The 26,058-nt window shown below is 36.4% G+C and overlaps 1 protein-coding gene across 6 annotated transcripts in view; it reads right to left on the minus strand.

Annotated features, from left to right (window-relative positions):
- The window catches only part of ARHGAP32 (Rho GTPase activating protein 32), a 297,931-nt gene that overhangs the window by 50,666 nt on the left and 221,207 nt on the right, over window positions 1-26,058 (minus strand). For 4 of the 6 annotated variants that reach the window (XM_047691945.1, XM_047691943.1, XM_047691944.1 and 1 more), the window contains one exon: window positions 15,889-15,970. In XM_047691945.1, the coding sequence (XP_047547901.1) occupies window positions 15,889-15,970 (82 nt within the window). Of the gene's footprint in view, window positions 1-776; window positions 906-1,957; window positions 2,325-15,888; window positions 15,971-26,058 lie in introns of those variants that run through there. The other 2 variants (XM_047691948.1, XM_047691949.1) reach the window with 2 other exon arrangements.

Below are 26,058 nucleotides of genomic sequence, written 5' to 3' on the forward strand. Positions count from 1 at the left end.
CTAGTACTATTTAACGTGAAGCTTAAAAATTATTTCAGGAAGACATCTATCCATATATTCTTGCTTATAAAAATTGAAGTATAATAACTACATATTCTTAGGAATTCAGTAACATCAAAGGTAAGAAGACTATCAAAAATACTACATGAAGTTCTAGAAATCTGAAAATTTAGAACCTTAACAGTGTGAAAACTCCTTTCTTGCAATTATATTTTTTATTAGATTCAAAACAGATTAAATGTAGATTAAAGTATAATCAGATTCACTTTGATGTCATCTAATCCTCTATTAAGCCATAAAGTTTGGTATGGAACACTGATACGATCATAGGTCATTTTTCATTTGTTTCTGTGGGTTGGGGGTTTTTTTGTTTTTTTGTTTTTTTTTCCCCAGGAGCCGGAGTGGAAAGGTTCTGTATTTGGAAAGCATGGAACTGATAATGAGGACATTTTATTTAGAGGCAATCTTAAAAGCCTGCCCTATAAAAAAAAAAAAAAAAAAAAAAGGACCATTAGCATGGAGAATAAGACACAGATTTTAGAGTCAGACAGACCTGAGGTTTTGAACCCACTCTCTAATCACTTCCCAATTTGCAAGCTCTTGAGTATATAACCTGTTTAAGTCTCAATTCCAACAACTACACAATGAGAATGACAGTAATAATACCTATCAGTCAGGATTACTATAATGGTTACATGAAATTATATATGCCAAGCACTTACCTCAGTAAGTGTCAATAAGTAGGAGTTATTTTTACTACTATAGTTTCTCTTTACCTTTGGTCTAAAAATGTGTAGAGTCCTCCAAAGCACAGGGCTAGCCAGAACCTGAGTCAGCTTTCCGAGCCCGGCTTAATCAAGTCTGGTTGTAGCTCCTAAATTCAGAGCTGAGATCACTAAGGAAGGATGCACACGAACACGGGATCACTTTCTAGTCCTTCCTATAATCATCTTAAATGCAAACTTAACCTAAGAAACTTCAGATTTCTGTTCTCTCCTGCGGAATACCACGTAGTACTACCTGATACTTTAAAAAAAACGAGTTACGGTCTCAAGCCATTATCACATGAGCAACAGGTGCTTTTTAAAAAACTGACAATGAAAAAGAACTGTAAATCCTGAAATCTCCCACATTTATGGTTTTGAAAATTAAAATACCGGTATCATTTAAATGGTAGTGGAACGTTCCCGAGAATCAGAAAAACGTTCAGCTGCTTAATAGGGCTGATCTGTGATTCAGAGAACATTCCAGTTTCTATGCTATCTTAATGAAAAGCATTTGTCACCAAGCTCTAAAGAAACACCATAAATACAGAACTCTACCCTAGTGCTGAAAAAAAAAAAAATCTCTGCAACAGGAAAAAAGTTAATTTATATATTTCATGGACAGAGATGGTTATTAACGCCTATGAGGAAAAACAACACACATTACTTGAAGTAAAAGGGCTGGAGGGTTATTTCCTTATGATAATTTGAACAGCCTTTTAATGCAGTCTGTTAAATTCTTTTTAGTAAATCAATACTGCCTGTTTTCCATTAGTCAATAACTGAAATATTATTAACCCACCAGGAAAAAGTTTTTTAATGTGCTGGTTGTTTATGATACAAAGGTATGTTCTTTTAATCATGAAGACTTTTGTACATTAACCTCAAGTCCAGAAAACATTAAGATACAAGATGATTTGAAATAGAAAAATGGGAATTTCCTGAAACTGGCCAGGGTAGTAAGACATATAGCCCAATACCTATGTAGTACAATCTACTTCAACAATTAATCCTCTCTACAAACATGACAAATACTAAAGCTCAATTACTCATTTTCTGAATAATGAAGTGACTAACCACACACTTAAAAGCAATCAAGGAAACATGCGCCCAAATAAAATGTAAAAACAGACTCCGTGAAATATTCTGAATGTTGCTGGAGACAAGCGTTTGAATAACTGACAGATCCTTACCTCTTGTGTGGCACAGGTTTTAGGATCAGTACTTAAAGTTACTCCCAGCGACTGTACTCAGCAGTGGATCCGACAGGACACAGACACAGGAGCTCTGCATTCCGTGTACAAGCATGCCGAAGGAATCACAGCCCCCACAGCTCAGACCTGAGCCGCCTCAGGATAAGTCCGAGTTAGATCACCACAGCACTTTTAGGCTCCGGCTCTGTTTCCAGGCACCCCTTTCCTGCAGTTTTCTTTGCCACGTGGGGTCCCTACCCGAGGCGAGCTGGCTTGTGTGTGGGCAGGAGGCTCGCCTTCAGGAGCTTACTCCTTCCCTCGGCTCGAATGGCTTCCGCAGCACCGCAGGAAGGGCCCAGCCCCAACTCACACTCACTCGCAGAACAGGCTGGGCCGGTCTCGCCCCACCCATCAACCTCACACAGGTGAGGAGTCCCGCTCGGAAACACCAGCAGGAAACTGGCATTTATTGTGTTTGCAATCTTTTAGAAATGTACTTATTCTTTGGTTGTTTATATTTGTTACCTGGGTGGGAGACAGTGTATCCAATAAAAAAGAGGCACTTCAGGCCCAGTGAAGTAAGAAAAGTGATCAAGCAGGATGTATTGCCAGTAAAAGCCTGGATCACTAAACCAGCAGCAACCCAGGATTGTTAGTTACTCCACTAACACGGAGAAAAGAAAAAAAGGATCAGTTTACACTGCCTCTGTGTGAACAATTCTGAGACAACAACCTGTTAAGCATCTATCAGGAGAAGAAAATAAAGAAGTATTTTTCAGAATTGAAAATCTAGAATTAAATTTTCCTGCCTATGACTTCCTCCTTTGTTATCTGAGTGTTCCAATTGTAACGGTGCTTATGTAAGTATTCAAGAGAGTCAATATTCATCCTAAATAACAGTATTGCACTGTGTTTACCTACTTAAAATGATTGGAAGAAATAAATTAATTTTAAGAGACCCACATATTTTCTGTTACAAATGACTTTTTATTTTTTATGAATACCATTGTAAATCTACATTCAGATATTTGTTCTTAATAAAATAATGCTACTATGTGTTAGATATAATTCTAAATATTTTACACATAGTCTTTCCCTATAACCATATGAAGCTGATTCTAATACTGTTCCCATCTTGGAGATGAGGAAACCAAGGCAGAGAGAGGGCTTAAGGGACTGACAAGGTCACAAGAGCAGGAACTGCCAGATTCAAGACACCCAGAAAGTATTTACCATGTACGACGCCGAAATCTTCTGCTATCGATCAAATTTAATCTCTCCTTCCTCTCTGAACAGAGCTCTGAATACAAAATTGTTGATAAGTGGTAGCCCACAGTAAGAGAATCAATGAATTCATATAATTTTAAAATAGGGAAAGCCACAGAAAATTCCAGTATGTGACAAGAACAAAACATGTTAATTTTTGCCAGTGGAACAGCTGTGGATTTACGGATTTTGTTGAGTAAGAAATGAAGCTCTTAAAGTTTTTTCAGAGTGGAGAAGGCAAAGCCACCCTTTAAAAAAAAAAAGAAACTAAAAAACTGCCTTCCTCCCACCCATTCCTTGGTTAGTACTGAAGACAACACGGAGGTGGAAGGGGGCAAGGGAAAAAGAACAGGAAAGAAAAGGGGAAGGAAGGAGAAAAAGAAGAGGGAGGGGGAGGTCCATGCTATAGAAAAGCCATCTGGGGATACTCCATACAACTCCTCTGTCCCTTGTGTTACCTAACATCTAAGCACAGTTAGCAATAAATTTGACAATAGTTTGCCAGAGTGAAGGAGAATTCCGTAATTAATAACAGTAAATCTCACCTGAAACCCAAAAGGCTGCATTCTATGCTGTATAAAAATATATGTTAGGAAAATGAGAGTATGCAAACACTGCTGAATGCAAAGCAAGGTCTGTAATCTCGTTGACTGCAATGTGACAATGTCAATTTCCTGGTATGGAGAATGTGTTGTAGGTTATGTAAGATGTTAAAACTGGGAGAAGTTGGATTTTGAGTATATGCGATTTCTCTGTACTATTTTTGCAACTTCTTCTGAGATGGTAAGTATTCAAAATAAAAAGTCAAAACAAAATGGCTGACTGAAAGCATCACATTTTGTCTTCCGATGACTGCTTCTGGCCCAGGACAGGTCACTTGTTATTTTTCTCTCGTATTTAACAGAATGTGTAGAGGCTGTCCTGTGAAGCACTAACGTGTACCTGTGTGGGTGATGGCAGCAACAAGGGAGCTCACTGGAAAGGCAAAAGCTACATTCTACTCATACTATTCTAAGAATTAGCTGAATTATTCAAACATTTCACAGTGTGTCTAAAAATTCTGCAGGTTTCATGGCCAGAAATATATCCAGAATCCAATCACCTCTCCCCACTTTCGCAGCTACCGTGCTGCTCTGAGCCACCACCCTCTCCTGCCAGGCTCATTGCAACAGTTACCAGTCTCTCTTCTTGTGCCCGCGTCTTCTCCTTTCCTTAACATACCAACCAAAGTGATCTGCTAAGCAAGGTTAGTCGAGTCAAATAAAAGCTCTGCACAAAACCTTCTAATGTCTTTCCATCTAATTTTAAATGAAAGCCAAAATCCATACAGTGGCACCCAGGCCCCAAAGAGAACCTGACCCCTCCCCTTCACCTCCAAACCACATCTCACGTCACTCACTGTTCTAGTCAAACTTCCAGCAAATCCAGTGACAAACCAGGCAAACGTGCAGCTCAGCATCCTCACATCTGTAGATCCCCATCTGGAAAGCTCCTCCCAGGTAAGTGCATAGCTCCCCTCATTTCCTTCAGGCCTCTGCTCAAAAGCAACCTTCTAATGAGCCCTTCCCAAGAACTCTATCCTCCTTTGGAATTCAACCCCACATGAGCCACATCCCCATACTTCCTAACCCCCACACCCCCTTCTAGGTTTCATTTTCTCTATAGCACTTACCCACCATATTGCATATTTTACTTGTTTACCTTCTTCTCTCTCATCACACTTGAATATAAATCCCAAAATGACAATATTTCTGTCTATTGTGTTTGCTGTCTTAGCCCTAGGACTTAGTATGTACTCTGCAAATTCTGATCAATGAATGAGTGAATACTGGAAATGACCGAAAATGGAAAAGGTTTACTTACTTGGGATAAAGAGAAGACTCACTAGGGGCCCATTCCTAGCGTTGACTAAAGGGCATACAGGAGGGGCAGGAAACATCTGTGATTACTAGAGTGAAAACTGTTCATGTTTGGGGCAACAGGATGGCTCAGTCGGTTAAGCATCGGCCTTTGGCTGAGGTCAGGATCCCAGGGTCCTGTCAGGCTCCCTGCTCAGTGGGAGCCTGCTTCTCCCTATGCCTCTGCCCCTCCCCCAACACGGCCAGCTCATGCACTTGTGTAAACACATTCGCTCTTTCTCTCTTGATCTCAAATAAGTGAATAAGATCTTTTAAAAAAAGAAAATATTCATGCTTATAATTATCAATCAACTGTTTTAGAACAAACATTATATATAGAGGATGTAAATCAGGATAAAATAAAATATATGTCAACAAGCAGATAAGGAAAAAAGACACAAAAAATGAAATATCAAGTTCAAAATAAGTGAACTCATTACTATACACTATTTCCAAATGACTGACACAAACAATAGCTACTGCAGACTAAAATATAGTCCTTTGTTATTCAAAACATAGTCTTGGGAACAGGATCATGGAATTACCTGGGAATTTATTAGAAATGCAGAGCTTCAGGTCTGGCCCTGGGCCCACTGAATCAGAATACACAGTTTTTAATACTGTCAAGCAAAATGAGCACATATTGAAGTTTTTGAAGCAGTGGCCTGAAGAGCCTTCGTGAAGAACACAGTAAGTCATTTGAGACAGGAGAAAGATCATAGTCAAAGAGAAGGAGGGAGGGGCGCCTGGGTGGCTCAGTGGGTTAAGCCGCTGCCTTCGGCTCAGGTCATGATCCCAGGTCTTGGGTTCGAGCCCCACATCGGGCTTTCTGCTCAGCAGGGAGCCTGCTTCCTCCTCTCTCTCTGCCTGCCTCTCTGCTTGTGATTTCTGTCAAATAAATAAATAAAATCTTTAAAAAAAAAAAAGAGAGAGAAGGAGGGAGACCCCAAAGCATACTGCAAGGTAAGGAAAGGGGTTACTGACACTAAATATGAGTTAGACCACAAAGATAAGTTAGTTCTAGTATTTATAGAGCACCTCAAATTTTAGACTAAAGATTTTATACGTAATTCTGGAACAGAGGAAAATCACCGAAGTTTTCTGAACCCAGGGATTACCAGATAAAAGTTGTATTCTAAAAATTCATCGTAGTAGTAAATATTGAGACAGTAATTAATTATACAACCATTGTACGAACCTTCTGTGAGGGAGAGAAAGATGGATGAGACATACTTGTCCCTTGTGAGGAGATGGCAATTTCATGAGCAAGTGCCAGAGCTGCTATTCAGTCTGGCTAAGGGTAAACAGGAGATGGGGTGAGGGAGAGACTGGTCAGGGAAGAGCTCATGTAGGAAGTAGGTCACCGCCTGAATCTTGAAACAGAGAGGATTCCAAGTGGCAGAATTGGGGAGGAGAGCATTTTATGCTCTAGCATAGTTGGAGCACGGGGAAAGCTCTGAGCACATGTGTATTCAGAGCACACAGAAGCAGAGCCCGTTAGAGCACACGGGAAGAAAAGACTGGAACAGGAAAGCGGAAGATGGCTGAAACTGCTAGAACAGAACAGAGTCCAGAGTGCGGGCTTATACGTAATGAGGAAAGACTGTAGGATAGTTTTTGGATTAATTAGAGAGGCATTAGAAAGGATGATGGTGGAACTAAAATCAGATTAAGCAGGGTCCTATAAGCACTTCTTGTCAGCCTCCATTTAATCCAGTCTTTGCCCTAATTTCTCTTCTGTTGGTAGAAGCCTTGTGGAAATCCAAATATGTTCTCATTCACTATTATAATAAAAGCTAAAATTATTAAATATTTGTTTTGAGAGAGAGAATAGCAAACTTTATCTCTACTCAATGTTCCAGAGTGGGACAAATTCTGGATTTTGAGTTACTGAACGGCAAACGAGCTAATCTTTGTCTTGGTGGAGGACCTGACACATAGTAAGAGCCACTAAGTGTTGGCCCCAGATTCAGCCAGATGTCAGAAGACGTCAGTAAATCCTAGTTGTGAAACCTCAGGCAAGCTGTCTGACCTCCCTGAGTCTCAGTGGCCCCACTTGTTAACACAGGTGTGGAAGGGGATTGAAATACTCTCCCTATTCCCAGTACCTCACAGGATTGTACCAAGATTCGAATTCCAATTCACATAGTAGAAGTACAAGCATCCACAAACTCTAAAGCACTTTACAGATAATGTGCTGGTGTGAATCTTCTGTTTGTCCTTGATACATGGTATGAAAATATTATTCTGTTGCTTGCATTGTATTCGAAAAGCAAACTCCTCAGGGCCTTCTGGCATTTTGGTACTCCTTTGTATCTAATATCAAGGCCTCCTAGGGTACCGATTTTAATATCTGATTCTTGAAGGATTAGCCTCCAGAATATAAGCATACACTCACTGCACATAATATAAGTAAAAACGTAACTTACTTTATTTGATATAAAGTGTCTGGTCACTTTGTAATAAAGTGACATGTTAAAGAAACATGGTTACAGAAGAGCAAAGTGCTAGAAACTCAAAGAAAGAAAACAGAAACAATTCAGGAGCCAAAAAAAAAAAAAAAAAAAAGAAAACAAAGTGGAAAAACTATAATCAGGCAAAATTGGCAAAAAAAAATTAGTAAAACAACAAAGGAAGCGAGTCACTAGAGGACCAGTTCCCTAAAAGAAGAAAACAAACAAACAAAAAATTTTATTTTAAAATTATGCTACATATTTGGGTTAATTTGTTACCTTATAAACTACTTCTTAAGATAAGGATTTCAACAGTATTACATCTAATTACTAAGTCCTTCCCCTAAATGAAGGCCTCAGCTACTTCTATGTCTATTAACCAAAAAATTTAGCTGTCACTAAACAGTAAGACAAAAATTTATAATGCAAACTCTATTCAAGTGGCCATCAACAGAGGCTCCCTCCCCGACCGTGGTACCACAAAAACTACTGAAATTCATTTCTTTCAGTGATACACAATGACATGTTGGCATAAAGATTTTACCAACAAATAAATACTAATTTCATATCTAAATAAACTAAATCTAGTTTGTGACACTCTGGAGTTTAAATAACATAACAGTGCTAAGCATATATCAATAAATAATATAGCTGACATTTATTAAACATCCAGGGGCTTTAAATGTCTTATCTCTAATCTTCAAAGGAATCTTGCCTCACTTTTTAGATAAGGGAATTAAAAGTCAGAGAAGCCAAATGATGTGCACTCACAGTAAAATGTGGCACAGAGATTAAAACAAAGTTGGAGCCTATTCTCTTGTCCCTTCAGCTGTGCTGCTTTTCATACATATACATAAATTGACTAAAATATCTAAGTTAGAGCTATCAGGGCGCGTGGGTGGCTCAGTGGGTTAAGCCTCTGCCTTCAGCTCTGGTCATGATCTCAGGGTCCTGGGATCAAGCCCCGCATCAGGCTCTCTGCTCAGCTGGGAGCCTGCTTCCCCATCTCTCTTTGCCTGCTGCTCTGCCTACTTGTGATCTCTCTCTCTCTGTCAAATAAGTAAATAAAATCTTAAAAAAAAAAAAAAGAAAAAGAAAATATCTATTTTATGGGGTGGTTGCATTAAGAAGGACCCTTGGAAATTATCTATTTGGACAGGATGGAATTAAGAGGAGGTACAATCATTTTTTTTTCATATTTTATAAAGTAATACATGGTTACTGTAAAGGGGTTAAATAATACAGAAGCAAACAAAGAAAAAATGAAATGTCTCTTGCTATCTCCACAATCCCCTTCCCCTTTACAATTAGGCATGTATTCTTCCAGGTCCTCTTCTATGAATTTACAGTGGGATTATACTATACCGTCATTTGCTTTTTCATTTAACAACAAAAATTTCCTATGCCTCTACCTCTTTCTTTTTGATGGCTGCAGAGTATTTTACAGTATGGAAATAGCGAATCTATTTTGAAAATGTGATTTCCAACATCGGAATATTAAAGCAATACTGTAATGAATATTCATCTGGATGGAGGTATACTTAAAAAATGCAAAGTGACCAATTCAAAAATGACAAAGGACTTTAAAAGGCATTTTTCTACAAATGGCCAATTAGCACATGAAAAGATCCTCAACATTACATTCTTGTATAATCACCACCAGGATCAACAGAACATTACTAGCACTCCAGAATCTTCTCTGTCCTACGCATCCCAATCATTTACCCCCTTCCTTCTTTCCAAAGGTAAGTGATATTCTGACTTCTAACACCACAGAACAGTCTTGAGCTCTATGATTTTGAACTCTCTATCTATGTGGAATTATACAGTGTATGTATGTATGTATAAAGAGCAGCCTTCAATATTTACTCGACTCAACATTCATTTTTGTGAAATTCATCCATATTGTTGAACTCGTTTCATTTTCATTGGTGTAGAAGAATCCATTCAATGAATGTGTCTTCATTTATCCATTCCATTATGGAATACCTCTGAGATTTTCAAGTTTTTTTGACAATTAGGACTAAAGTTGCTATAAACATTCTATATATATCTAAGAGTGAAACTGCTGGGTCACAGGGTACGTGTCAAATTCAGTATATAATGCCAAACAATGACTGTCCCACATTGTACTCCCACTATCAGCATGTGAGAATTCCCAGATATATATCCTTGCCAAACTTTGGTATCGTTCTTCTTACATTTTAACCATTCTGGTGGCTATGCATTAAAGAGTCAGTAAGATTTCAATTTGCATTTCCCTAAGACTAATGCTGTTGACCTTTTTGTCATATGCTTACTAAAGTATCCGTTCAAGTTTTTACTCAATTAAATCAGTTTATTCATTCTTTTCTTATTGACTCTTCACATATTTTAGTTAGGCGAACTTTGTCAAATATCTTTCTCATTTTGTGACTTGCCTTCTTCATTACCTTAATAGCTTATTAGGATAAAGTTCTGAACTTTAATTAAGTTGAATTATTAAGCTTTTCAGTTATGATTACTGTTTATATCTGCCCCAAGATCATGAAAACAAGCCATGAAGATATTCTACTATATTATCTTCCAAAAGTTTTATTGTTTTACCCTTCATATACAAATCTGTAACTCTCCTCCTGGAAATGATTTTATATATAGGTTAAATAAGAAAAAAAATAATTATATATATATATCTCAAGGTGACCTAGCACCATTTATGGAAATGACTACCCTTTCGATAAAACTCTGCAATGCCACCTTTGTCATGAATCAAATATCTATGCATTCACAGGTCTGCTTCTGGACACTAAGTTCCACTCATCTATTTGTCTACTCTTGAATCAACACCATCATCTTAATAACTGAAGTTTAACAATAAATCTTGGGGCACCTGGGTGGTGCAGGCTGTCAAGAGCCCAACTCTTGGTTTTGGCTCAGGTCGTGATCTTAGGGTAGTAGGATCTGCTTGGGATTTCTCTCTCCCTTTGGCCCCTCCCCCCACCCTGGTGCTCTCTCTCTCTCTCAAATAAATAAATAAATCTTTTTAAAACACAATTAAATCTTGATATCTAAAATAGTAAGTTTCTCACTTTTTTTTTTTTCAAAATTGTCTTGGGTATTTGGGGCTCTGCATTTCCATATAAATTTTAGAATCAGTTTAGAATCAGTTATCAATTTCCACAAAAATCCTAATTCAAAACTTGGGGTATTTATCAACAACTCTAACCTATTGGGCTCTGAACTAACTAACACTGTGACCTTCTCTACTCTATCAATAGATACCCTAGGGAAATAATGTCTCCATAATATTGGGGTCACTCTTCAGGATGTTCTTCTTCCTCTTACCCTTAGCTCAGTAAGTGTTTACTGCTTTATTAACTTTCCAATCCTTCAAAGAGATATTTTTATATTTCTGTCCAAATTTTCTGTTCTCAGAGGCTTCGCATCTCTAAATTCCCTAGGCCCTTCATTTTAAGAAGTTCATACTTCAAAAATAAGCTTTGCTTTGCTTTTCTCTTACCCCCTCTCCCTACTTTCTCTCCTTTCTCCACCCTCCAACTCCTCAGTTTCTTTCTTTCTAATTGAAAAGGTAGCTAATGTGAGAAAATGAGGAATTCCACCACAGAAATTATAAAAAAGACAAAATGTTGATCTAAGAAAGAACATATGTAAGAATGGAAGGAGTTTATTAGATAGGCTTAAGAGAAGCCTACAGGAAGAGAAAAATCAGGGAATTTTAAGATGGGTCAAAACAAAGTATCCAAACTGAAAAGACGATGTGTGAGACAACATCAAAGAGTGTAACCAACGTGGAAAGGAAAAGAGAAAGAGACACTATTGCGCAAAAGAAACACTGAAGAGATAATAGCTGAAAAAACTAAAAACTTGAGGAAAGAGATCACTAAATAAATCCAACTGCTCCATCAACTCCGAACAGGATAAACTGAAAGAAAACACATAAGCTTCCCCTTCTTCCCCCATCTCAATCGAATCTACCGCCATCAAACCATAACCTGTAGTGATTGAACTAACTGCCAGTTTCTTACGTACAAGCTTCTATCTTTCTTCCTCTTTTCTTTCCTCTTCTTGTCTTCCTTTCTCCTTCTCTCCCTCTCTCCCCCCTCAACCCTACTCTACCACACCTCCTTCTTCTTAAGGCAGCATGAATCCTTGCTTTCTTGGTTGGGACATGGTGACTCATTGATTTATTTTTACATACACAAATAATTGAACATATTGAGAACATTAAGAAGAGCTCCAAAGGGAAAATTTTTCCTATTGCCCTTGTTGTGTAATAATATAGGCAGCTTTAAATTTCAGTCTCAAACTATAGCTGCATCTCTCAGATTTGGCATCTAACAGTAACAGATGGCAATGTTAAAAATAAATAGAACATTCAAGTTGTTTATACTGTAGGCAAAGACAGTTTTAAAGTGTGAAACAAGCCTGAGGCTGAGAGAATTCACATCATCCTTTTCAAAATATATTAAAGAATGCACATTTCCTTATGCCAACCCTGCAATGCTGCTCACAAAAGATAAAATATTAGCTTTTGAAGGTGTGCTGTCATTACATGTCATCACTAATTTAGAATTAACAATGTCATTCAGGTCTATTAATAGAAACTTATCTTCCAGAACTATCAATAACTGATTAACTTTCTCAAGTTTTTGTTGCTTTTTTTTTTTAAAGATTTTATTTATTTATTTGACACACAGAGAGAGAGATCACAAGTGGGCAGAGAGGCAGGCAGAGAGAGAGGGGGAAGCGGGCTCTCTGCTGAGCAGAGAGCCGGATGTGGGACTCGATCCCAGGACCCTGAGCTCATGACCTGAGCCGAAGGCAGAGGCCCAACCCACTGAGCCACCCAGGCGCCCAACTTTCTCAAGTTTTAAAAGCTTCTGGAGGTTATCACTATTAGAAATGTCACTTTCTCATTCAAAACATGAGAAAGTATTTAACTGGCACAATTTAATACCAATATTAAGCTAATTTTTAAAAACTAAGTTTACAGTATACCTCCGAGGCAGAATTATCAAAGATGAGACTTACTACCTAACAGGTTAAGTTTACGCAGCAGAAATATATAAAAATTATGCATGAGAAACCACAATACATTTTTGATGTTGAATTTAGTAACCTCAAAATAGTGACCACAAAAACCCATGATCACCTCAACTGATAGATTAGAAAGTATTAGACAAAGCCAACACCCTTTCATGATAAAATCATTCAACAAAGACCTAAGATAAAGGGTATCTATGTAAACCCCACAGCTAACATCTTAATCATGAATGAAGGATGTTTTCTCCTAAAGTCAGAAATAAGACAAAGATGGCCATTCTTCGAGGTCTTGCCAGGAAACTTGGGGAAGAAAAAGAAACAAAAAGCATCCAGATTGCAAAGGAAGAAGTAAAAATACCTCTATTCACAGGTAACTTGATCTTGAATATAGAATATACCAAGGAATCCAACTTAAAAAAAAAAAAACTATTAGAATAAATATTTCAGCAGGTTTCAGGATATGTGACTAGTATACAAAATTAATTGTGTTTCTATCTACTTGCAATGAATAAGAAAATGAAATCAAGAAAATAATTCTGAAGAAAAAAGATAAATTTAACAAAATAAAAAAAGAAAATTTACACTCTGAAAACTACAAAACATTGAACAAAATTAAAGAAGGTCAGAAAAACATCGGATATTCATGGATTGGAAGACTTAATAAATACTGCTAAGATGGTACCACTTCCCAAATTGATACACAGATTCAATACAATCCCTATCAAAGTCCAGATGACTTCTTTGTAGAAACTGACAATCTGATTCTAAAATTCATATGGAATTGCATAGGACCCTGAAAAGCCAAATCAATCCTGAGAAAGAATAAACTAAGAGCAAAATTTACCACAAAACAAATGTAATCAAAACAGGGTCGTATTGGCCTTAAGAATATACATACAGATAAGTGGATTAGAGCCAAAAGTCCAAAAATAAACTTGTGCGTTTAAGGCCAATTAATTTTCTACAAGGGAATTAAGACAATTCAATGGGGGAAGGAATAAACTTTTTTTCAACAAATAGTACTGAGACTCTTAGATGTCTAATGGAGTTGGACCTCACACCAGATACAAAAACTAACTCAAAATGAATCATAGACTGAAATCTAAGACCTAAAACTATAAACTTTGAAGAAAATATAGGAGTAAATCTTGACCTTGGGTTAAGCAAAGTCTTCCTAAATAAGACACCAAAAGCATAAGTAACGAAAGAAACAATTAACTGAACTTCATCAAAATTAAAAACTTTTACGCTTCAACAGACAGAATAAAGACAGGCAAAGACAACCCACAGAATGTGAGAAAATATTTGCAAATCATGTTACCTGATAAAGGACTTGTATCCAGAATATATAAAGAACACTTACAACTCAATAATAAAATAACAACCCAATTTAAAAAACGGGCAAAGAATCTGAATAGATATTTCTCCAAAAACACACAAATGGCTAATAAACACATGAAAAGATACTCAACATTATTAGTCATCAGGAAAATGCAAATCAAACTCACAAAGATATACCACTTCATTACCACTAAGATGGCAACAATCAAAAACACAATAACAAGGATATGGAGCATCTGAAACTCTCATATACTGTCAGGGGTATTGCATAATGGTAAGTTACTTTGTAAAGCAGTCTGTCAGTTCTTCAAAAGGTTAAGTAAGCACAGAGCTTCCATGTGACCCAGTAATTTCATTCCTAGATACATACATGAGAGATGAAAATATTTATCTACACAAAAACCTGTATATCAGTGTTCATAAAGGCATTATCCATAGCCAAAAATGGAAATGACTAAAAAATGAGTTGATGAAGTATAGCAGACCCCTACAATGGAATATTATTAAGCCATGAAAAGAATTAAATTCTGATACATGGCTAAACCTTGAGAACACTATGCTAAGTCAAAGAAGCTAATAACAAAAGACCATGTATTATACGATTCCATTTATATGAAGTTTCCAGAATAGGGAAATCTATAGACACAGAAAGTAAACTAGTGGCTGCTTAGGCTGGGGAGCAGGGAAGGATTGGGACACTGTCGCTAATGGGTATAGGATTTTTTTTTTAAGTTAATGACGCCATATTTAAAAAAAGAAGCCTATAGTCACTGCAACCGCTAGTGAACATTTACTGAGCAAGTACCCACTGAGAAAGTTTTTTTAAATAGTGTTTATCCAAAGAAGGGAGATTTAACAGAGGATAAAAATGTCTTGAAAAGAGACTAAGAATCCTGCCTCGAGTAGAACTGCAAAGAACAATTTTTCTCTACTAAACATTAAAGGTAGTCTGCCTAAAATTTTACAATTCCTAACTTTCTGTGAAGAAATAAGCTTCAAAAGGGGTTATTGCCCTTTACCTTTACCCAAATACTATAAGCAAAAATAGTGTGATATATACTTTAGGAACAGAGGTGGAAAAATAATAAGCTTTTTTCCTCCTAATTCTCACACATAGGTCCTAACACTAGAAAATACCTTATGGAAAACAGTCTAAATAAATTCTGAGGCCCAGAAATCTTTTCTTTTTTTTCTACTGGGGCAGAGTAGGGAGAAGGGTGGAGAAAGGCAAAGGAATAAAAAGAGTAGGGAGAAATAAATTTGATTACTTCCTCTTCCCTCCAAAATCTTTCAGTCTGTGTTGTTTTCCTTTAAAAAATTTGTATCACACTAAAAACTTCCAGGCTAAGTATTCTATAGAATTTGCTTAGATTAAATCACCCCAATAAAAACAAAAACTTCCATTTTCTTGATTTCCACCCCCTGAGACATAGCTTTATTTATTCATAAAACAGTCCACATATTTACACAGCACTGTGAATACACTAAGTTATGAAAACGCTGTTTAAAACAGTTTAAAAAAATAAAATACCTTTGATGTTCATAGTCATTGATTAAACATACATTCCCCTTAATTTATTAATTTTCAGCTAATCATACCATCTCTGTGAGTTCTTTAAACTTGTTATTTTTCTTTTATCACTGTGCTCATTAATAAGCTACATTCCTACTATAATACAAAAACAAATAATGACAAAACCTAATGGACCAAGTAGCTCTTTGAAATTATCTAAAATGTCAAATGCACCTTTGTGAAATCATCAATAGAGAAATAATATATTAAAAATCAAAACCACATAAAATTAAGGATGCATATTGTATGAATAAATGGAAAGAACAGCAAAACAAGCTATGTATTTACCAAAAAGAGAAAATCTGTTTCTTTCTCTTTTAACAGTTGATAAGATAACCACACTAATAATGTACTCACCTGGTTTTGGCACTGAGTTGGTCACTGACTGAGGAACTTTCTGATTAATTAACTCAACACAGTGTCCAGGGAAGAGTCCCACCTAAGGAAGAAAAGCAGCAAAGAGAATTCTAAACCAGAGCACAGACCAGTATGTGAATACTGCCAATTCCATTCCAGTAATGTACTCCACAGTCCCTCCCAAAGGATTCTGTTATTCCAAGACTCTAAATCACAGATGATACCAATTACACAAACAAATAATAAAACAATCTGTTGCTATGCGTATACAGAGCGGTGTATTATTAGTCCAAATATCCAAGTCTGCTTCTTCAGTTTTAGCTTTTAATTTCTCAAACTTTCTTTATACAAATTAAAATATTTAGTCTGATACCAAGCTATACAAGCAGTACTACAATTTTTACCTCTAAAAACTTGCTGAAATTTCAACCTAGTTGTATTGTTGTATCTATGGCCAACTTTTATATTTATTGTCTTCTCTATAATATTAAAAAAAGAAGTCAACACTAAATCACATTCAAATTTTTTTGTGGGTGAATTTTCTCTTCATTCTCTCACAGGTTTCATGAAAAATGACAGGGTTAAAATAAACCGGTGAAACAATCACTCATTTAAAACCCTGATATTTACTGTCGCTAGTAGTATGTAATAAGAGCAAAAGAGAAGGAAACAACCAATCTCGGTGGTAATGACGGACTCCGGCTCCAAAAACACACCACTCTGACCTGGTGGCAGGACTGCTCCTGACGTTAGGTATAGAATCCTAAGGAGCTGTATTAGGGAAATACTGAGCTCACCACAGACCACCCAAATTACACAGAGATACACTCAGAGCCAATAGAATAAATACAGAGATAAAAAGCCTGGAAACAAAAGTGAAAAGGAGATCTCTGCCAATATTTATAGATGTTTCCTTAGATAGGAATATAATCAGGCTACCATGCAACAGATGTTAACGCTGAACATGAAAACTACATCACTTTTTACATCCCTCTGTTGACAGACTCGGGAAGAATGGAATGGTCTTCCAAAAGTTATGACTCATCATGAAGTTCTGAGCTGTATAACTTCCATCTGTGTGGGATTATTTTCACATATGTATTTGCTGCATTCTTATTCCAATTTCTGGATCGATATTCCATGGTAGTTCTTAAAATTATGAAGATGTAACCAGTTATCATGAGCTGAAAAGGGGTTATTAACATGTTATCAGGTCTGTTGAAAAGATATTTGAATTTGGGATTCTTAAAGTCCCTATACATTGCTTTCCAAAATGCAGCTTTAAGTGTTTGTCTTACTGGTGAAATTTCATACTATATTTTATTCAATGTCCTATGTAGATAAAAGAGTAGAAATTCCTCCGAGATCAATTAGAACCAGGTAAGAATCACCTTGAGAAATCCTCCTCATTCTCTCTTACACAAATCAGTTATTGTGAGAGGGTGGATGGTGTCATGGCCAATGTGTAGCCTCAATGGTAAGAGTTAATGGTTCAGTTCTGGGTCAGTTCTAGGTCTGCTGCTTACAAGGTCGGGTTTGTGACTAAGCCTCTCTGTTTTCAGTTTCTTCATCTAAACACAGAAATAGTACCTAGTTCATAAGTGTTGTTATAAGAATTAGATGGATCAGTATAAACTAAATGCATATAATAAGCATGCACTAAGCATTAGTATCCTATGTGCTGGCTCCCCCAAGCCTAGCGGGCTCAGGCTTCACCATTAAATGGATGACACATAACACTTACTACCTTGTCCATGTGTGGACCTGAGTTCCTTCCCTATCAAATATCATTTTTCCCATAAAATTAGAATTAATTTTGATTTATAAACATTTTCTGCAATTTTCTAGAGAGAAATGACCAGGTTCTAAACTTGGCCTGCCCATTTGCTAAGCTCTGTGATCTGGAGCAAATCAATTAACATCTGTCTCAGTTTCCTACTTTGTAAAAATGGGAATAATATTAACTACCACAATGATTTGGGTGAAAGCACTATTTTCTAAACTCAAATACCTTTCAGCAAATAAAAGCTAGTTTTCCATCACTTCCATAAACAAACCATAATGAACTTCTTTGGACAACTACATCATATATTAGTTACATTTGCACCTTTTAAATTTGTCTCGGTGCATTAGGTGTAGATATATATGAGTGAACATAACATTGTGTACTATGTAGAGGTCCATGGTAACTTCACTTAAGGCCTGTCTCCAATCCCTGCTCACCTGTCTTCCTTTAACATAAAGTATAATATCACTACTATAAAGTATAAGATTACTATTAGCATAAAGTATAATATTACTATTAGCTAAGCTATTTATTCAGTGCCCAGGCTCCTTGCATCTGGGTGTAGCCAGAGCACATGCACATACAGCTCTACTGCTACTGTTCCAGCTCCCTCGTCCTGCTGTGATGCAGGTATTAGATCTGTAGGAACCATCAGTTGACCTTAAAAGAAAGACCAAGAGAATCTTAGAAATTTCTGTCTAGCATCTTTAAGTTGTTAACTCAACAGTGACCATCAGCCACTTTTTCTGTTCACTTTTCTGTCTCTCGAAACCAAAAGCACTCCTGTTAATAAGCCTTTTAGTTGGAAGAGTTGATTCTATAAATTAGTGAAAGGCAATAGATTCTGTTTTCATATTATAAAATTTCCATTACAAAAAAATGAGGCTGTGTTCTGTTGAAAATATACACAAGAATGAAAAAGAGAATATAACTAACTCTAAAAATACGGTTAATGAGCATTTACTTTTCTGACTCGTGCTTAAGCTAATATTTCATGAAATATAAACATTCCTGATAAACACAAAATGTTAAAAGTGACAGGAACTCTGGCACTATGATCTATGAGCTATGTCATCCCGTTTCATATATTCTTTCTGCCAGCAGTGACAATTTCTAAAGTTCTAATTTATACAGCTGAGAAGGGTGAGGGAAATTGGGTATATTTGCAGAAATCAAAATGAGATTCACCTATAGCAGTAAGATGGAAGAGAGAGAAAAGACCAACATCTAGAGCCCATAGGGCAGAGGAATGGGTAAAAACACATAGGAATAGACTAGAATAGAGAAGAATAGAATAGAATAGAATAAAAATATAATAAAAGAAGAAAAAACCTTAAAGGCTGCAAGAAGTCAGGGATGAGATTCCAGGAAGGAAAAAAGATTTTCGATTTGGTAGTTTCCCCCCAAATCTTTGAGATAAAGTGAGAAAAAGCAAGAAGTACTGTTACAGTTGACCCTTCTACCCTTACCCGTAGGTTCTGCCTTCTGTTTCAGTTACCCACGGTCAACCATGGTCTGGAAGCAGACGATCCTCCTTCTCACGCGTTGTCAGGAGGTCAATGGCAGCCTAACCTTACATCACAATACCTACCGAATTTGCCTCACTTCATCTCATCACATAGGCATTTTATCACCTCACATCATCACAAGAAGGATGAGTACAGTACACTAAGATATTTTGAGAGAGAGATCCCATTCACATAACTTTTACTATATTTTTATAATTGTTCTATTTTATTATCTTTGTAATTCTCTTACTGTGCCTAATTTATATATTAAACTTTATCATAGGTATGTATATATGTAGAGGACAAACACAGTAGATATAATGTTCAGTACTATCCATAGTTTGGGGCATTCTCTGGGGGTCTTGGAAGGTACCCCCACGGATAAGAGAAGACTACTATGTATGCCACAGTGTGCTGGTAAATGTTGAACACCTGGTCCTTCAGGAGGAAAGGCCTTGATTTGTAGCATTTGCCAGAGTCCATGGTATAAATGCTCCCCCACCGTGGCTGATTTCAAGCCACCAGCATGGCACAACTGAATGCAGAGCTCAAAAGAGACACAGGGCGGCCTGTTACGTAGTATTTTATGCCTTAAAGAACACTAGGTGGAAATTACTCAACAGCACAGATAACAGCAAAATATAGTAAAATAATTACAAATAAAGTTTAAGTGTATATTACCTTTATTTTTAATACAATTCACTGACTTGTAAACTTACATGCTTTATTTTTTAATTGTAACTGTGTTTCCCAATTGTGCTACAAAATTCCAAAAAAGTTCACAATTTGCTCTGGCTCACCACTAATCCAAACCTATATACTCGGTCCAGGACTGATCCTAACTCTAACAGTCCTAGGAATAAGTTTCAAGCAGCCTGACAAGTGTACAGCTCTCTCAGTGCAAGTGAAGAAGGACGGATCTGAATGTAAGACTCCAATCTGATTCTTTTGAACCGTCTTCTACCTTGAGGATCGGCTCAAACTATAAAATAAGTCTGGCTACAGAAGTGAATGTACTGAAAAAATATTTTGGTACAACAGCGAGGAAATGTTAGATAAGGCACTACTGCAATAACTAAGGCTGGAACTTTGATAACGGGCGGGGGGGGGGGGGAGGACTGAAAAAAAGTCATTGCTTAATCCTAACTGTGGTTTCTCTGAGGAACTAATCAACATATAAAGGACACTTCAACACAACAACAATGTGCTTATCAGTGATTTTTTTTTTAATTCCTATTCTAGTGGTTGATTTATGTAATTAATAGCTAGTGAAACTCTGGGACTGTTAGCATAACAAAATATGTTTTTTATTAAGCGTAGTAAAGTAATGCTCTTACTTCCAGAGACATGTCACAGATTTCTTCATCAACTGGAACTACGTGGCCTCAGAGAGTTTCCAATTTTTCATTTTCAGACTACAACGTCCTCTCCTCCCAGGCCTCTAGTATTCATATTTCCATGACAACTGAAGGTCAAATTCAGAGGTACTGCATCCCCTTCCCTTCATATATTTCCCCATTAGGGTACCTAGTCCCCTTCCAATCTCTTTTCTTGCTACCTAGTGTGAACCCTGTGATTGATCATTTGTACTTTAAAAAATATCAGCACCCTTAATTTCCTCATAATACTAACCTTCTGCCAAACCAATCTAGCAACCCTCTCCAAAATAAATCAACATTCCACCCTATTTGCACACCTCTGTATTGCTAAAGAAAAATCACACCACTCAGGATATTCAAACAAGACAAATTAATGCTTTTCCACCTTGAAATGTCAAATATCTTCTTCCCACTCCCCAAATATTCTTTGAGAACTCACTCCGTCTTAGGATCTCTGTCCAGTCCAGGCTACGTGCCCCTGCCAACACCATCCCAGTCACAGTTAATCATACCATAAGTTAATTAGTCAATTAGTCCATATCTTAAGATTTTGGAACTAGGTCTGAATCTTTAATTACATCCAAGTTGCTAAAACTAGAAAGTAGTTTTCAAAAAAAGGAGAAGGATGAGACAAAGCAGCTGCAGCTGCTGCTGCTACACAGAAAGGAGTTAAAACTGTAAGCAAATTCCCTCAATTCCTGACTTCCCAGTTCCTGGTTCCATCCAATAATTTTTGCACTGGTTCTTTGAGATATTCCTAATTGTGTCTCCCCACCTTTATGTCCCAAGAAACACCACATTGCTTCTGGTTTCTTTGCCTTATTTACACTGTCTCCTAAACTTAAATGCCAGCTCCTTAATTTGTACTGTTAAAAACATTAGTCTTCCAGTAGGATGTTAAGGCTTGAAACTGAGAAACAAACTCAGGAGGGGTGCCTATGTGGCTCAGTTGGTTAAGCATTTGCCTTTGGTCATGGTCTCAGGGTCCTGGGATTCAGCCCCACACAGCAGGGAATCTGCTTCTCCTTCTGCCCCTCTCCCTGCTAGTGCATGCTCGCACTCTCTCGCACACTTACTCTCTCTCAAATAAATAAAACCTTAAAAAAAAAAAAAGTCAGGAATCAGGGTACAAATCTGGGAGATGAGCAAATAATATTGAATTTAAAGCTGAAAGAGTAAATAAGATAGTTTAAGAGAAAGAGCACAGAATGAGAAGGCAGTTCGACCCCAAACTTTCAAGGATCTGCTAGAGGAGGATGTGACGTAAAAAAAAGACTGAGGAGGCAGAGAAAACACTAAGACTATCATGTCACTTCTATTGAGGGGAGAAAGTATCAAAAAAAAAGGAAGAAAAAGAAAGAAAGAAAGAAAGAAAGAAAGAAAATCGTGATGAGATCTTAAGTAAGAGGAGTAATGAAGTGTCTATTCTTGCGTTAAGCCAAACAGAAACCACTAGTGAAGCAAGAGAAGAAACAGGGCACATACCTGTGATGAGTCAATGTAATAATGATGGCCCTAAAACCCAGTCTGGGTAAAAAAAGCAAGGTAATGGCAGAAATTGGAGGGGCCAATGGAATGATAATATTGAGCCCAACTGCTAATTATATCGTAAGTAACTAAAAATGAGATTAATTTTCCCCATTAGCTCAATGACATATCAAATAAAATTACAGTCGGTTTAAAATTTTAATGACTCTACCTTACTTTTCCCCCTTAGCAGGAGTAAAATGAGGGTAGAGAAGGCACTGTAAGTGTAGAACAAGTTGATGAAAAGAGCAACCTGTGTAATGAGGGAAGGAGGGATGATAGTTAAATGTATCTGGAAACTGAGTTTATAAGAGAAGAGTAGCGGTAAGACTGGAGAAGTAATACTGGGTCAGAAATCACGCATGGTCTCACACATCATGACAAGAAGGTTGAAGTTTCTTCTTTATTAAATGAAAGTGACAAACTGTGAGCAGAATAGGGACAGAACAGGTATGTTTTAGTAAGAAAAATCTAATAGCAGTGTATACCTTTTAGGGTAGGAGGAAGGGGTGATGACAAGAAGCAGAAGCACATTTTAGGAATCTGCAAACTAGAAAAAAGATAATAAAAATGTGTAGTATCAAAATGGCATGAAGAATTAAGGAGCGTATACGAATGTAGGGGCACAGAGGTAAGAAGTGAAAGAAACTATCAACTGGGTTGAATACAAAAAAGTTAAGTCAAAGATGTTTCTCCAGTTTTTTTCTTCCCAATATGATTAAGCTATAATTGACAATAAACTGTTACATATTTAATATATACATTTGGTAAGTTCTGACGCCTGTAAAACTATAACTACAATCAAGATTCTGAATATATTTGGGACACCGGGGTGGCTCAGTCAGTTAAGCATCTGTCTTCAGCTCAGGTCATGATCTCAGGGTCCTGGGATCAAGCCTCACATAGGGTTTCCTGCTCAGTGGGAAGCCTGCGGCTCCCCCTGCTTGTACGCTCTCTGTCCAATAAATAAATAAATAAAAATCTTTCAAAAATCTAAAAAAAAAAATTCTGAATATATTCATCAACCCCCAAAAGTCTCCTTTTATCTCTTTGTAATCTCTCCCTCTCCCTGCCCAACCACTATCCCTGCTCTACTGAGCCTGAACCACTGATCTACTTTGCATCACTAAACATTACTTTGCATTTCCTACAATTTTATTTGAATGGAGTCAAATGAATGTATTCTTTTGTTGTGTTTTCTTCCACTCAGCGTAATTATTTTGAGGATCACTTGTGTTGCTGTATGTATCAGTAATTCATTCCTTTTCATCCCAGCATTATTCCATTGTATAGACAGCACCATTTGTTTATCCATTAATCATTTGTTGGTAAAATGTTTCCAGTTTGGGGCTATTATACATATGGCTGCTATGAACACTCATATATGAGTTTTCATTTGGACGTCGGCTTTCTTTTCCTCTCGGGTAACGACCTAGAAGTGCAATGCGTGGATCAGTGGCAGGTGTCTATTTAACTCCGGAAGCTGACAGACTGTTTTCCAAATTGTAGCATCTCACATTCTCACCAACCTTGTGTGTTTCAATCCTTCCACAGTGTCACCATTCTAATAACTACGTAGCGATATCTTATTTTGCATTTCTCTAATAACAAATGACACTGGGCATGTCTTTACGTGTTTATTTGACATACATCCTTTTGGAGAAGTTTCAATCTTTGCCTCCTTTTAAAATTGAGCTCTGTTACCTCATTGAATATCTTCTGAATGCAAGTCCTTTCTCAGATATAATCATTGCCAATATTTTTTTTTCCCAGTCTGTAGCTTTATTTTTGTTGTCTTATGAGTGATGTTTTTCAAAGAGAAGTTTCCAACATTGATGAAATTCAATTTATCTTATGAATTGTTTGTTTCGTATTGTATTTAAGAAATCTCTGCCCAGCCTGAAGTCACAAAAATTTCCCCTATGTTTTCTTCAAGCAGCTTTTAGTTTATATTTGGGTATGTGATCCATTTTGGGTCTTTACAGATGGTTTAAAAAACAAATCAAAGTTTTTTGTTTTGTTTTATAATGGTGGTGTATGACCATCCATTTGTTCTGGTACCATTTGTAAAACAGACCATGTTCTCTTCACTGAATTGATTTGAATCTTTGTTGAAAATCATTTGTCCATGTATATGTATGGGTCTATTTCTGGCCTCTATTCTGTTCTATTATTCTATTCGTCTGCTTTCCATTAATAACATACCCTCTTGATATAGTACCTTAACAGTAAGTCTTCAAATCAATTAATGCTAGCTCTCCAACTTAGGCTTTTCCAAATTTATCTTGGCTATTCTATTCTAGCTCCTTTGCATTTTCATTTGAATTAATTTGCTTATCAATTTCTATAAAAAAGCTTGCCAAGATTTTGACTGGGATCTCTGTGGAGAATAATGACATCTTAACAATGTAAAGACTTCCAATCCACATTCCAAGACTTAACAATGTAAAGACTTCCAATCCAATTCCAATAGGGTGTATCTCTCCTTTTTTTTGGATATTCTTTGACTTTTCTTAAAAATATTTTACAGTTTTCAGTACAGAGATCTTTCATATTTTTTTCAGATATATCACCAAGAGTTTCTTATTTTTAATGCTATTCTAAGTAGATTTTATTGTATATGCTGACTGATGTTAATGTTGCTAGTTCATGGACTATCTTTAGAATAAAAGATTCTCATGGAGTCGCTCCAAATATTTATATTTCAAGGACATATGTATATACTTTAAATACATATTTGTATTTCTTCTATATTACATGTGAAAATGATTTTCCCTTCTCTGAAATTGTTTGTAGGTAGTTATATCATTTGTAAATGTCATGTTAGAAATCATACAGAAGGGTTTTAGAAAATACCTATTATAACAAGGGTGTGAAGAGTTTGACAAGGTTAAGAACTACTGCTCTAAGCCATTTTGCCAATAATTTCCATGAAACTGAATGTTTAAATATCATTTGATAGGACATGCTCTGATGTTATAAATTAGCAAAAGGATATCAAGAAACAAGTATCAATGGCAGTTGCTAATGCCAATTGCACTAACAAGAAAAATAAAAACAGCAATAAGAAATACAAAAAATAATTTAAGAAAATTTTCATCTTTTTATGATCCAAGGGGGGAAAATAATACAGAATTGGAACTCAGCAAGCTTATGTACTGTCCTGGCTATACCATTACATACTGTTTTTGTGAATCAGAACAATTTATCTAAATCTTTCGTCTCTAGATTTCTGCAATTTTTAAATGATAGGTTAAGAAGAGATGATCTACTCTCATTTTTTCTACTGTAGAAATCTATTATGCATACAAGTCAACAAGTACAAGCCACTACTGGTTCATTAAATTACTACTATGATCTCTTCTTTGCCCAGAATACCTAGGATTTGATCTAAGTTCTGATATTAAACAGCAAAATAACAATGGGCTAGTTGTTTTACCCCCTACACTTAAGTTTTTCATCAGTATGAGATAATAGTCCCTTCTCTACAGAGCTGTAGGAATTAAAGGTGAATGCAAAGCACTTAGAACAGCACACTAAGGAAGCAATGAAGAAGTGTTATGACTGCTTTTATTTGTAGTATCATATACTCCCTTTCCTTAAAGTTATTTAACATTACAGATGAAGATTTACATGATCTCCCAAAACTTAACTAGAGAAGAAATATGGTGTCCCATTTAATAGTAAGTAAGGAAAAAGGCACAGCTTTGGATCCCATAAATATATATATATATATATATATATATATATATATATATATATATATATATATATTTTTTTTTTTTTTTTTTTTTTTTTTTTTTTTTTAATAAATGAGCAGGTAAACTTCCTTCCTTCACTCAACTACTATGAGGGACAGGCTTCCAAATATCTTCCCTTTGGATAAATAATACTTTTCTGAAAATAAGTTATTTAGAATTAAATGAAACTCCTGAGGTAAGGACATTATTCAAGAACTGCTTCTCTCATA

The sequence above is a fragment of the Lutra lutra genome, chromosome 10 (genome assembly GCF_902655055.1).
Source record: "Lutra lutra chromosome 10, mLutLut1.2, whole genome shotgun sequence".
Taxonomy (NCBI): Eukaryota; Metazoa; Chordata; class Mammalia; order Carnivora; family Mustelidae; genus Lutra; species Lutra lutra.